The sequence below is a fragment of the Lithobates pipiens genome, unplaced genomic scaffold (genome assembly GCF_037356315.1).
Source record: "Lithobates pipiens isolate NorthernLeopardFrog02 unplaced genomic scaffold, aLitPip1_a1.2 Scaffold_16, whole genome shotgun sequence".
Lineage (NCBI taxonomy): Eukaryota > Metazoa > Chordata > Amphibia > Anura > Ranidae > Lithobates > Lithobates pipiens.
The window spans coordinates 119,890,694-119,905,847 of NW_027507748.1; the positions used below are offsets into that span (position 1 = coordinate 119,890,694).

A 15,154-nucleotide genomic window follows, 5' to 3' on the forward strand; every position below is an offset into this window, starting at 1 on the left:
AGTCCAGCAATCTTCTCTGCTGAGCTGTTGTGTTCGGATAGAGGGACGCCCCCCCCCCCCCCACCAGAACACTTCGATCAGCGCTGTCTGCCATTGGCTGAAAGTGCTGATCGATGGTTTTCCAGCATGCACGTCCGACAGAAGCCGGCCGAATGCTGCACATTTTTAATTTTTTTTTTTTTTTTAACTGGCCGTTGTCTCCCGACATTCGGCCTGTGTGTACCCTGCTAGAGTGGAAAATGGCATTAGGGACTGGCTTTATGACCTTCCCAGTAATTGTTCTACCCCAAGAGCAGTTGGTTGGCATCATGTAGAAATTTGTGGGTGACTGCTGTTTTATACTTGGTTTTTATGGTTGTACTATAATAAGGCCTCATTAAGGCCCCAATCACACCTGAGTTTTATCCAGCGTTTTGACACGCGTATTTGCATGTTTGCATACAGCATTTCCCGGCGTTTTTTGAGCTTTTAGTGTGTGTGTTTTTTTATTTTTTGCAATAGGAAAAAATATAATCTCTTTCATCATTTGTTGCTATGTTTGTTTTTAGATTTTGTCACCTGCTTCCTGCTCCAAAAACGCCCAAATCTGCCCGATTCCAGTGACAAAAAAGGGTCCAGAACTTGTTTGAGCTTCAGGCAACTTGGAGTGGAGATGTGAACCATCTCCATAGAGAATAATGGATTTTTTTCTCCCCAAGCGTTTTGTAGCTTCGGACTTCAAGCTACAAAACGCTCAGTGGTGAATGGGGCCTTACACTGGTAATTTCTCTTTGCATGGCACACCTTGATAGTGCATGCAATCCCAGATGAGAACCATGGAAAAAAAATAGTGCATGTCCAATAAAAAAGTGTTGTAGTGCATTCAACACAAGACATGTTTTTAGTGTATGTCGGGGCAGGAAAAAAAAAATCCGTACATCTATGCAATACATGCACATTCACCACGTTTTATACTAGTGTCTGTGTACTCCTAATGTGGTCCCCAGTGTTTTTATGCACTGGGAGACCGCCAATACCTGCTGGGGAGACATATACAGTAGAAAACAACTGTTCTCTATCACTCTATGTGGCCCAGTTCACACTGTAACACAGCTCAGAGGTGCAGTGTAGGGATAAAATGCAGATGTGCTGCATATTATTGCAGTGCACAGGAAGGCTCTGCATGTCACTGCACAGTAGCACAACTCACTGAGCTGCTGTGCAGTGACATAAATGTAGTGTCACTTAGTGCACTTAAAGTATAGTTGCCAAAAAAGAGAGGAAAAAGAAAAGGGAACTGTGTGATGCGCTGAAATGTACATCACATCGCCTCCTACCGCTGGTTCACTGCAGCCGAAATGGGCAGCTGCCTGCACACTAAACTGCTTCAGTTTAGTGTGAAAGCTCTGTGAGCTGACCTATAGGCTGGGATCACAGACATCGCATGTGATTCGCACCACATTGCTATGCAGATCACATGTGATGTCTGTGCGATGTGAATTCAGCCATACCAATTACATGCCATCGTATTCACACCAAAATGGTGCAGGGCTCTTTTTTTTTTGGTCCGCACTGGAATCGGATCTCCTGGGTGTTCACCCTGCGATCTGTGAACTGATCTGGGGGTGTCATTAACTTTCTGATGACACCCGTAGCGGTTCGCAAAGGGCAGGGTGAACTGCCTGCAAATTATATGCTATGCAGGAACCCGCACAGGAATCGCACTGGTTCCCACATCGCATGTGTGTGAACCGGGATTAAAAGACCCTGCAAGTACAGAAAAATACCTGTTGATCTGCCAGAAATGCCCTGGTTCAGCTAGGTTCAGATGAATTTCGAACCGTGTGTGGTAGTCTCTGCTCAACAGAAGTTGATCTGTCAGAATACAATGAGCTGGTGTCAGAATACAGTGTTCTGATGGGGCTTGTGTGGAATAAAGGAATCTGTTTTTTTTCTTGTTTTTGTTTTTTGTTCAGCCCGCTGGCTGAATGTAAGAAAAAATACCAGTGTCTAGCAAGCTTTAGGCTGGCCATACATTATACAGCATTTCCCTTGGATCTACCTTCAACTACTGTATGTAGTCCAAGGACCTGTCTGATTGCATACAAATGAAAAGTGTTTAGGTATGACCTCATATATTATATGGTTTTTATCAAAAGGGAATTCAAAATTGCACAATTAAATTTTATAATGTATGGCTAGCCTAAGTCCTGTTATAGGATGGCAACACACATAAATTTAACCGGTGGTTGAAGAAAATTTCATAATGTAATCATTCTGTGGTCTGGTCTGTTAACCAGTGCGGGGTAATTTCTGATTATGATGAACATACATTTTGCAATTATTAAATTTAGACTTTAATAAAGCTTTTTTTAACAGACCAAATGGTAGAAAATAAGCTCATTGTTGGGGCTTGTATACACAATACCGCACAACAATACTGTGTTGTAATATAGACAGTGGGTTTGACCATGTTTACCGAATGAGTAGATGCTGTGTGATACCCACGGTGAAAAGGCGCTGCTGTGAGAAAATGCATGGGGCTGCCATTTATTCTGAATGCCACCCCCACACATGTAAAAACCGTATGCAGGGATGGCAGAGTCAAAATGACCATGCACTTTCCCAGTCGGGCCGCGCTTTGAAACAAGTGCATGCACCTTTTTCTGTGGAAAACGCAGGCACAGCACCCCATTCAAAATTAATAGGCTGCTGTGTCCAAGCAAACGTGGCCGGCACACTCACATAGGTGTGAACCGAGCCCTAGCAAAGTGAATTATAGTTAAAGCGGAGTTCCTCCCATATAAATGTCAGAAGCTACAAAAAGTGTAGGTGCTGACTTTTAATAATCGGACACTCACCTGTCCCACGGTCCAGTGATGCAGGCAAACAAAGCCCCGCTCCTTTCCTCAGGAGCTGGCATTGACTGTGGGTGCCTGGCTGTGTACGCACTGTCCATGCGTGAGCCGCGCTGCGCGGGCAATCGTCTGGGACCTGTGATGTGTCCCAGAAGATTGCACGGAGGGAAAGGTGAACTTGCTTCCGGCTCCGTGGAGCCCTGGGAGGAAGTGGGAGCTGGATGCCCCTAAAAAAGAGGATATCTGCCCCCCCCCCCCCCAAAAAAAATGACATGCCAAATGTGGTATGTCAGGGGGTCACCTTCACTTAAAACGGAAGTTCAATTTTTGGGTGGAACTCTGCTTTAATTGGGTAAACCTGTGTTTACTTTTAATACCTAATCGTTTGTGATAGAAATGTAAAGCAGGACTATAGGCAGAAATAAAGACACCGATGAATACAGCTCTGTAATCATTCATTTATCATTAAATGTCCCTTCATGCCACAAAACCTCCTCCAGATCCATTCTGAATTCTGTTCTGCATGCACAATTTTAAGCAATTTTTTTTGCATTTTGTAATTTCTGGATGCATTACAGATGCCTTCTTATTTATTTTATTTTTTAACTGTACTGGGGTGTGGCGTGTTTTGATGCATTTTTTTTTATGCTTTTTACCACGTTCCAGTACAGTTCTGTGCAAGAAAAAGAAAATGTTGTACTTTAATGTTGTACTTTATTTTTTCTGGAGCTGAGATGCACTGGACCGCACTGCACTGGTGTGAATTATGCCTTTGGAACCCATATATCCTACTTTCCATGCTTTTTTGATGCAGAAAAAAAAGCGCTGCATGCAGTGTGAAACATGTATTTTTGTATATACAAGAAATGGAAGTACCTGAATTTGGCCTGTTGTCTCCTGCAGTTCCTGTACAGCAGGGCTGGAGTGTGAGAGAAAGAAGCAGCACAAAGAGAAAAATCCATTCAAAGGACAAATGGCATGCTGATAGGAAGAGTAGAGTGATCGAGAGATGAGATGAACCCGCTGTACTGCTTCTCCTTCACTGTCAGTTACAGACCGGGGCGGGTCTAAGATGACCTGGACTCAGAGGAAGCGCGTTGCATGATGCTGGCCATCAGACTGAGGACAACTAGCGGCAGAAAAAAAAAAGGACTGCAAAGGGGGAACTCTGAGTTGAAGCTGATTATTGCAGCTGGTTTTGTTATGTCCTCCTATTGGCCTCTTTAATGCGGGCACAGAGGCCAGTATGGTGTCTCTAACCTCCAGATGCTGAAGATGCAGCCCATTGAAGTCTATTAGGCCCCTTTCTCACTGTCGGACCGTTCAGGTCCGCCTGTCAGTTTTGACAGTGGACTTGAACGGGCGCTCCATGCTGGTCTATGGAGCGATGGATGTCAGCGGTGACATGTCCGATCCGCTAAAAACAGATGGATGGCCCTATGTCCAGATCAGTCGCTATCGGATCTGGTGAGATCTGATGAAAACGGACATGCTGTCCGTTTTTCATCTGATCTCTCTGTAGAATCCAGCGTCGCTCGACAAGCCCCTTCCCGCTCAGTGAGCAGAGAGGGACCTGTCATCCGCCGGCTCTGCGGAGATCAACGGAGAGATCTCCCACTGAGCCAGTGGACTCCGTGCAAGCGGATCCGCCTTGTCTGAATGAGGCCTTAGGATGCAGCGGCTGCACAGACACAAGTATGGTTGATTAGATGATCACTCTTTCATCCTATTTGTCCTCAGGGTTTGTTCACACCAGTCTGCATGCTAAAACATGCGAGCTGGTGCCCATTGTGTAATGACAGTGAGGGGTATTACCTTGTGTTACAATTCAAGGCACTGTGTACTGTTTTTTTTTTTTTTTTTTTTTCTTTTTTTCTTTTTTTCCTGTATTGAAATGTCAACAAATGACATTTTGTGACTTCTATGCAGTGCAGTGGAAAAATGTGCTGGCAAGAGATGAGGTACAGTGTGCCAAAATGCAGTGTGCATGTATTCAAGCTAATAAGTAATGACTCCCCACTGCTCATATTTTCTACATGTAGTTGCTAATCTATCTCTGTATAAACTTTTTTCCCACAGTCACTTAACTGCAAAGCACCGGCGAGTGTGTCTCACTGAGCTTTCCAGTGAATGGCTGTGCAGTGGGAGCGTGTCAGGTCAAGCGTGATCTTTGAAGGAGAGTACACTGAGTTCCCAGCATAGCTAGAGAATGGACCATGATGTGCTCTCATGCTTAGTGTGGTCAGTTTTTATTAGGAAAGCAAGGGGGCTAGCAGGAACACCAGGGATTTCACGTAAAGGAAGCAATACAAGGAGAACAGGATCCTTTCTCATTCAAATACATGGTACAGCAGGCACATATCAGGAAAATAAAATGTTGGGGTAACAAACGCTTTAAAGGATAAGTTCACCTGTTACAAATGCATCGGCTGACACCCCGAGTCTCCGTTTTGACAGCGAGCAGGGGATCGTCTCTCCCCACTCGCTGTCACAATCTTAAAAAACAAAACAAAAAAAAACTGATTCCGTGAATGGGAAAATTACATGTTCCAGCAGCCTTTATGGCTGTCAGCTTGTAGTTCTCTCAATGAACTACCAGGGTGCTGTCAGAGTGTATCAGAGGTATGGCTATACAGACAGTCTTCAGGATGGTGCCATTACACCCACATTCTGCTGATTGTGGGTACAATGCTTTACAGGTCCCTAATAAAAAATAATAATGCATTTTTATACAAAAAATATGCATTTATTAATATATATTTTTTTGTAAATGTGAACTTATCCTTTTAAAACAGTGACATTATTCCACTGGCATCCATAGTGGTGTCATTGACCCTGAAAGAATTCATACGCACCAGCGTCACACATGTATGCTCTTCTACTTCTACTTTTAAATAAACAAAACCATATCAAATGTGCTATTCAATGAAAAGATACATATTGCTTATCATAGTTCTTAATCAGATGAAAATCTGCTGAAAAGAGGTTTACCAGTTTATCGGCTCATCATGAAAAACATGTGTAGGAGGTTTAATTGGATTTTCCTGGCCTGTTCTCTGTTTGATGTCACTGTAAAGGCAGCCGTTTAGGAAACCCCCTTGTAGTGAAAGAATGTTAATACTCTGTGGTAGAAGATAAATTTGTGTCTCCTGTGTCCATCTTTGGATGGGAATCTAAAGTAAGTGGTGTATAGATAATTTGATGTCAGGCGAGCTGTTGCCTGTAGACATTTTCTGAAAAAATGCACAGAACTGGTTTCTTTGGTGTGCAGCCATGTGATGTGCGATGCAGTGACCTCTGTACACTATTGAGAAGAGAAAAGGTCAACAGGGAGGAACATCTTATCATATCGGCCCATGTCGTTATTGAACTGCACTTTAAAATATTGAGACCGGTCCTGGCCACCAGGTTGATGAAAGTCCTTCCCTCCCTGATTAACATAGATCAGATTGGGTTTTTGCCTGGTGTTGATCTTTGTAGAGTTTTTACACACTTACAGTTGCCCTCAGTTGACTCTGATACTAGAGTACTGGTGACCCATAATTTCAAGAGCTTTTGATTCTGTTTACTGGTGATACATAGTTTCTGTTTTGGACATACTAGGGTTTGACCTGTTTTTTTTACGCAGATGGATCAAGGTATTATACAAATCTCCAATATTGCAAATTAAAATAGAGGGGAGCTCTCTTCTCCCTTTTTAATAGGGCGGAGGATGAGGCAGGGTTGTCCCCTCTCCTGGGCCCTATTTGCACTGATGATGGAACCCATTGCTTCAGTGTCAAGGCACTCTGGATAGGTGGTTGGGATATGAGTAGGCCCCATAGAAAAAAAACTAGTGATGTGTGCGGATGATCTTGTTATCCATCTCAGTGATCTGGGGCTGTTGCTCATGAAAGCCCTTAGGCTCTTCTCCCAATTTCCAAACTTTTCTGGACTGCGGGTAAATTAGGATAAGTACTCGATTTTATTTTTTATTTTTATTTTTTTCCCTATTGACCCCAGGACATGCCCAGTAGTCCACCCAAATCTACCCCTAAATTGGACAGACACTTTTCAATATTTAATTGACAAAAGTCAGCAATATTAGGGAAGATGAAAAATACTCAAACTTATTCCTATTATTGCAACTCATGAAACAGAAGTTATAGGCATGGGGGAATCGGTCATTGTCTCTGATTGGCAGGATTAACCTGGTGAAAATACTTCATCCATTGCTCTATGTACCCAAACAACCCCTGTGTGGATTCCTAGATCACTATTCAAACCATTTAATTAATTGGCCTTTGTGCTTTTTTTTGGGATTCCAACCCCCCTAGATTTCGCTTGTCTGCTCATCCAACTCCCTGGCCTCAAGGGGGCTTGGCATTCCCTGATTTGCTTGCTTACTTTTTGGCTGCTATCCTCACTCATGCACACAATTGGCTGATGTCATATGACTCCAATGCCTCCTGGGTTCATACGTGGCACTAAGGAATGACCTTTATAGGGGTGCTAATGTTCCTCCTTCTGTTTCACCTTCTATGAGGGCAGTAATTAGGGCATTGATCTAGGCTAATTCCAGATTGACCAGTGCTCTTAGATGTAGGCATCCCTATACTTTCTGGCCGAATCCTACTCTTCCAGATTTAATTTTTCTCTTCAGTACCAGACTCTTCTCTTTGGGCATCCAAGGATGTGAGGTACTTCAAACACATCTGCGAAATTGGCTCTCTGAAGTCTTATTTGATAAATTAAAGCAATAATCTTCCTAACCCCTATTTTTCAGATACCTGCAGCTCTACCATGTGCATAAATCTCAATTTGGGGTGTTTGCACTAGATCTGACTCCATCCAGGGTTGAATCATTTTTGAGAGATGATTTCCTAACTAAACCCCTGTCCAATATTTTCAAGGCCTTGTTGCCTTCTATACATTTTGGTCTGGAACGGTCACGTTCTAAATGGCAGGTGGAGGTGCCGGAACTGGTTGGAGAGGACTGGGAGGATATATAGGACTATGCTTTTCTCCAGTTGATTTCTGCCAGGTACAGGTTGATACAATTTAAAATACTGCATAGAGTTTACCTCACACCAGAGAGATTACATAAAATATATCCTAACATTTCCCCTAATTGCTTAGTGGTGTATTGGTGATTCGGCTGGCTACCTGCATGTTCTGAACTTGCCCCTAGAGACAGGGATTTTGGTCTGAATTCCTCCACTTTATTTTTGATCTGACTACTATCCAAATCCTCATGTGGGTAGACTTGCAGTATATTGTCAAAAGTATTGGGACCCCTGCCTTTACACACACATGAACTTTAAAGGGATCCCAGTCTTCGTCTGTAGGGTTCAATATTGAGTTGGCCCACCCTTTGCAGCTATAACAGCTTCAATTCTTCTGGGAAAGCTGTCCACAAGGTTTAGGAGTGTCTATGGGAATGTTTGACCATTCTTCCAGAAGCACATTTGTGAGGTCAGGCACCGATATTGTACGTGAAGGCCTGGTTCGCAGTCTCCGATCTAATTCAATCCAAAGGTGTTCTGTCAAGTTGAGGATATGACTCTGTGCAGGCCAGTCAAGTTCCTCCACTCCAAACTTTCTCATCCATGTCTTTTATGGACCTTGCTTTGTGCACTGGTGCGTAGTCATGTTTGAACAGGAAGGGCCATCCCCAAACTGTTGCCACAAAGTTGGGCGCATGAAATTGTCCAAAATGTCTTGGTACGCTGATGCCTTAAAGTGGTTGTAAACCCTTACAAACCACTTTGACCTACAGGTAAACCTAGATTAAGGCTTACCTGTAGGTCCAAGAAATATCTCCTAAACCTATACGGTTTCGGAGATATTTGCCTGAAGACAGGCACCTCTGTCTATGGCGCATGCGCTGTAGACAGCGGTGCGCAGGCGCACTGAGCGTGGCATTTCCAACAATGGAGCTGCCGCTCGTGTCGGCTCCCGTGCGCATGCGCGGGAGTGACGTCATCGCGGCTCCGCCGAATGACAGCGGCGGAGCTGTGAGACCCCACCGAAAAGATGGATGCGCCGGACTACAGGGGACAGCGGTGACATCGCTGGCTCCTGTGTCAGGTAAGTGACACATAATGGGCTACTATGCGATGCATAGTAGTCCATTATGCTTTGCCTTTGCAGGGAATGAAAGAGGAAGTAGGAATGAAAGAGGAATGAAAGAGGAAGTACTTCCTCTTTAAGAGTTCCCTTCACTGGAATTAAGGGACCAAACCTAATCCCTGAAAAACAAATGATTTGGACCAGTGCACAAAGCAAGGTCCATAAAGGGAGAAAGAGAAAAAAAAAAAGGTTGTTTACTGTTGTACCTGACAAAGGATTTGTAATTTTTGCTCAGTTATTCCTGTGATTACACACCTCAGCTGTTCAGTGAAATGACTCTGATGGCACTACCACTCCCTGGTTTACCATTATTTTCCTACATTAGCTCATAAAGTATGATGCTTGCATGAGGGTTGACTCCCTGCCCAATAACCGTGCTGAAAGCAGGTGACATAGGAAGCTGTACTTGTTGAATTGAGAAGTTAGAATTAGGAACTACATTTCTCATTTGTTTGGCTGTGTAGTGTAAAAATGTCTGTAAAATCTAGGATTCACTGTATAAAATTGGATTGGCAGGTCAAGCATATAGCCGCGTGTGTGTTTAGCAGTTTGATTGGAGCTACACTTTATTTTAAGTACTGCTGCTATAAATGATAATGATAATATAAATATATATATCTATAATAATAAAATATATATCATATATATTTCCCGATTTCCCCTAATCCCTCTACACATGAGAAATTAGATTGGGCGTGCCTAGTGTCAGCGCTGTGAGCCAAGCAGACTCCATTGCATACCACATTGGTGCTACCATAACATGCCGCTAGAACTGAATTGCATTGTTACACTCTGTTTATATATGGCCTGGCAGGTGTGTGCGAGTCAAAAGAGCACTTGAAAATAGTTACAAATATTCTGGAAGGTTAGACCATTTGTATGTGTTTTCAGTTCTGTATTTAGTAGTGTGCTTGAAATTCTGACATAAAGGCCTCATGTGCCTTGCTGTAAAGAAGAAACATTCATATTGTGTTTTTAACATATAAATGTATTTGAAGAAATAATGAATGCATTGCTTTTTATTAAAGTGTGTTTCAGTTTAAATGGAATCGCTTTAATTGCGTACATAAGTGGGCATACTCATATTTAGCTCCAATAAGTATCTTCTGCAGGCACACAATGGAAATACTGTACTATTGTTAGTGGCAGCATCTGGGTCAGTTTCAGCAGTATTCCTCTGTTTAACCATCCATGAAGTCATTCTTATCTCATTGTGGTCTCTCCTTCTTCTTTTTTTTCTAGAGCAATATTTATCTATGAGCCTTGGAGAAACATCAGAAGGAGCATTTTGATCGGCAGCAGGTTTCAGATTCTGCACATTGCGTTTTATAAAGACATTTCAACATGTTCAACTTGATGAAAAAGGATAAAGAGAAGGATGGAATCAGAAAGGAGAAAAAGAAAGAAAAGAAAGAGAGGATGTCGGCCGCAGAGCTGAAAAGCCTGGAAGAGATGAGTATGAGGAGAGGATTTTTTAACCTTAATCGTTCATCTAAAAGGGACTCGAAGACCAAACTGGAAATATCTAATCCTATACCCATTAAGGTAGCTAGCAGTTCTGAGCTTAACCTTACGGACATTGACTCAGATAATGTCAGCAATCGAGGAAGTGCCCTCTATGATTCTGGACACCTCAGTACTGCCAGCTCCAGTGATGACTTGAAGACTGAAGAGACCTTTAAGGGTAGTGTACTTCAGCGTGCTGCTAAGTTTGGTTCTCTGGCTAAACAAAATTCTACTGGAGTGGCACAAATGGTCAAAAGATTCTCCTTCTCTCAAAAGAGCAAAGATGAAAGTCTGTCTGAAACTTCCACCCCTTCAGAGAATTCTGCTGCTCCTTCCCCACAGGTTGAAATCAGAGCATTTGATGCACAAATCAATCAACACTCTGTGCCTTCAGTGCTGGTGATCCCATCAAACAGCAGTCCGAATGTTGTCAAAGTCCCAGAAGTAGTGGGGAAAACCTTCCCAGCCGATTTGAGGTTGCCTTCTGTGCTCCCACCACAGGCCCCGGTACCTAGAGAACTGGAGCTTCAGAGAAGAAACACTGGAGATTTTGGCTTTTCGCTACGTAGGACAACTATGTTAGACAGGGCACCTGAAGGGCAAGTGTATAGGAGAGTTGTCCACTTTGCAGAGCCAGGTGCTGGTACAAAAGACCTTGCATTGGGCTTGGTTCCTGGTGACCGATTGGTGGAAATAAATGGTCGTAATGTGGAGAATAAATCTAGAGATGAAATTGTGGAGATGATCCGCCAGTCTGGAGATACAGTGAGGTTGAAAGTTCAGCCCATTCCTGAATTGAGTGAGCTAAGCAGAAGCTGGTTGAGGAGCAGTAAAGGTCTACGGAAAGAGGCTAGTGAAGTAAGTATTGTACTACCGAGCTTTTCTAATGCTTTGTTTTCTTAACATTTTGAGATGTCTTCCTAGTATTCCAAGGTACTGCAGTCATTATAATAATGCAGCCCATTTGTCCCGAGTGGTTATTATTGAGAAACCTCTTAAAGAAAAGTTTGCCTGTATTTTCCTCCTATTTATTATTTCTTCTTTATCAGTGTATTCTTGGTTTTGGTCGGAATTGTTTTCCACGTTTCTGAAATATATATAATTGACCATTAAAAGCATGACATCTATCTTGTGTGTCTTCTCTATATATCTGCAGATGGAACACTGTTTTAGTGATTGCTTTACCATGCTTTAGGGTTCCTCGGCCCTGTGTATTTTGGGTCGAAATATGTTACTTATAGCTTGTGATTAGTTAAACTGGATTCATATAGGAATTTTTCCTGTAGAACGTAATATCAAATTTTCTAAAGGTACCTATTAATTGGATGCTTATAGGCATTCTTGTGAATCGTAGTAGTCAATTGGCATTCCTGGATTTTTCTGACCTATAGAAATTGTTCTTCCAAAACAGGCTGGTGTCTGGATGGGTCTGTTGAGAGCACAGACCTACACATTTGTGCAGTACGAGTTTGAATATCTATTGACCAATCTGTTACGAATGTTTTAGATGATCTATGCATACATGATTGAACTTCTGTCTAGTGTCTATGACATATCTGAACATGTTTTAGAAAAATGCGAGTTGCTTGATTGCTATGAGTTTTAAAGCTTCTACATTTGTGTTTTTTTTTTTTGTTTTTGTTTTTTTTATGTTTTGCTATCTTTGTCTGTAGTTAGTTCTGCATTCACGTGAAATGCGCTGCACGAACGTCTATTGATCGTCTTGTGATGTGTAGATGGAAATTATTTTTATTGCAAGGAAACAATGTGGGTTTTATATGTACAACTTTTACAGTTCAGCATTTTTTAAGTAGCACAGTAGTGCTATTCTACAGTATCTAGCTATAATATGAATTCCTAGTTTGAAGAAAGTAATTGTGATGTTTGGTATCTTTTTTCGCACTTGACCTACAGTATTGTGTGATTTTGACTATAGAATACGCATAAGGTTTTCAGCCCTTCCACACTCTACAAATCCAAAAAAAAAATGAAAAAAAGCTTTTTTTTTTACATATCTTCCTAACTAGATATTTGAAAATTCAGTAGTGTAGTCTTCTGATTCCTGACAGTCACTGGTGTAAATCACATCCTTCACGTTTACTACAGCAGCAGGCTGAGATTGTGATTCCGGACTCACTATGAGTTCCGTTTTCAAATTCCAATATGACAACACACACACACACACACACACACACACACACACACACACACACACACACCACCACTAAACCTTTCTCTCCCTAGTTACTGCTGGAGTTTCCCATTAATATAACAAAAGTCACAGAATAAGGGAAAATAAAACCATATGCATAACAGCAAAACTGAAAATGATAGCCAAGGGTTTCTAAGACTTGGCGTGTTGCACGTATCCATTTTCTTGATAGAATAAATGTTGGAATCCATAGGATAATCTGAGTTATGTGACAATTCGTGTAACCGATAACCCTTTCAGTTCTCTGTTTTCTGTGCATATGGCCTCAGCTGATGCATGCAGCCAGCAGTTGGGAGAACTGGAACTGATCAGTGTCCTCTTACAATACACAGAGCAGCTACTGCAGGTTGAAGCTCTGGTTATACTATAGAAATTGTAAAGGCTTTCACTAGCAGAACCCAGGAAAGTTTTTATTGAAATGGAGACGTTCTGATTATTGCTGTTTGTGGGGATTCCAACTAGTCAGACTTGGGCAGCACAACTAATAATTTGTATTGTATTTTTCCATATCCACTGGGAAATTTTGTGGTTACCTTGTGTCGGTCACATGGCTCATAACAATGTGACCAAGAATAATACTGAACAAAATGTGTTATATAGTACGTTGCCTGCTTTTGTCTTGAAGCAAATCTGTATTTTACCCATTTAGGACAAAAGTTTCTGGATACCCTCTCCTATTGGCGGTAATTTCCTTCCTACATCCAATTCACTTGCCAAAGCCCCATGGAATACCTGCGTTTGAGCATCCAAATGCCAGGCTCAAGGGGGCAATGAAAGGGTTCCTAACCTTGCGTAAGCTGAAACCCAAACCCAAAGCCAAGCTGAAACTTGGGCTGCATTCACACCTGAGCGTTTTCAGCTCATACAATGCCTGAAAAAAACACCCGAAAAACTCCCAGCAGGCAAAATCCCATTCATTTCAATGGCACATGTTCACATCTGAGCATTTTGTCACCTGAAAAACATCCTAAGCTCAAAAAAATACACTTCTTTGGGCAGATTACAGGCATTTTTCTGCCTGTAATCGCTGAAAAAATGTGGCAAAATCGTGGTAAAAACGCTGTAAAACCGCGCACCTTTGAAAAGCTCAGGTGTGAATGCAGCCTTACAAAAGGGATTCTGGTAGGAGAATGGGCCAGCGGGGAATGAATGGAAAATAAGCATCAGTAGCAGAGGTAGCGAGCTGTCTAGCAAAATGTTTGTCCGTTTAGGTCAATGTACAGGTTCCCTGATTCACTGTTGGATTTTGTGTGGTCTGACCATTTAAGTATAATGATGGCCATAGATGAATTTAAATTCAGCCAGTTGAACAAGGACTAGCCAAATCTTGATCCATCTGTTGATCGCTAGCTAGATGGGAATGTTGGAAAACATTTGTAGATGAGCAACTGCAGGCTGTCGCCTGCAGCTGCTGATCTGACAGCGGAGAGTCCTGCTGTCCTAACATTGTCTCAGCAAAGGTGGGTGGGAGTTCCTTGGTCCACCTCACTGCATGTGTTGGGAAAGTCAGTGTGGACCTAAACTAGATTAATCTAAGCAATTCAGCCTAATTGCTCAAAAGTATCTATGTAACATTTCTTTTTGAGTTTATGGAATCCATATTGAAAACGGATGTCCAGTTGATAACTTTGCATTAAGTTGCACTAATGATGAGACACTTCTGTAGATGTTTTCAAGTACTTTTATTTGTGCACATGCTCAAGAAAACCTTTTCAATTTTGGGTAAACATATGAAAATGATTTAATTGGTATACCAATTTTTGCATCTATTGCAGCATGCTTCATATAAACTGTTGCTTTGAAGTCTGTGTTAACAAATGTTCTTGCAGTTTGGGTGTAATCCTGAGAAGTATTCCTATATGCCCGCAGGCAAACTGGTGCTTAGAAGCTTTTCTTTTCTTTCTTTTTTTCTTTTTTTGTCTTTAATTTGAGGTATGTCAAGCTGTTATGTACGCTAAAATTATCCATTGAGTGCCAGCTTTTGTGATTCTGTCAGATATGGGAGCTTCCTGTTGCTGGGTTATTTTTGAAAGTGACAGTCAGTCATCCTTATCCTTGCTATGCTATTTGCTGCATATATATAGTGGCAGGATGTAAATATTTTATCGACTGTTCATTATCTGACACCTTTACAAGCTCTGCCCTTCCATACTGAATTCAGTTCAGTTGTGTCCTCTGGTTTAGTTTTCTTCGGCTACCTTTAATTTTTTCTAATTTTACTGATCATGAGCTCGAGCCTGTGCATGCCAGGGTATTTACTAGTACAAATCCTGTCTTTTCTCATTCTGCTGAAAATACAGAGGTAGCATGGGAGAAAGGCTGTGGAGAGGATGTTGCGAAGAGATTTCAGCCCAGCTCCTTCGAACTTCAGATCCAAGTAGGGCTGAAACAACGAATCGATTAATCGACAACTAATCGATTATGAGATTAATCGATTACTATTTTCATAATCGAATAATCGGCCACTAACATAATGGGGTTAACAAAA

At 41.9% G+C, this 15,154-nt stretch overlaps 1 protein-coding gene across 15 annotated transcripts in view; it reads left to right on the forward strand.

Annotated features, from left to right (window-relative positions):
- MYO18A (myosin XVIIIA) overlaps positions 1–15,154 on the forward strand; it is a 449,667-nt gene that overhangs the window by 57,234 nt on the left and 377,279 nt on the right. For all 15 annotated transcript variants that reach the window (XM_077480380.1, XM_077480382.1, XM_077480383.1 and 12 more), the window contains exon 2: positions 10,191–11,312. In XM_077480380.1, coding sequence (XP_077336506.1) covers positions 10,293–11,312 — 1,020 coding nt within the window. In that variant the 5' untranslated portion in view covers positions 10,191–10,292. The remainder of the gene's footprint in view (positions 1–10,190; positions 11,313–15,154) is intronic.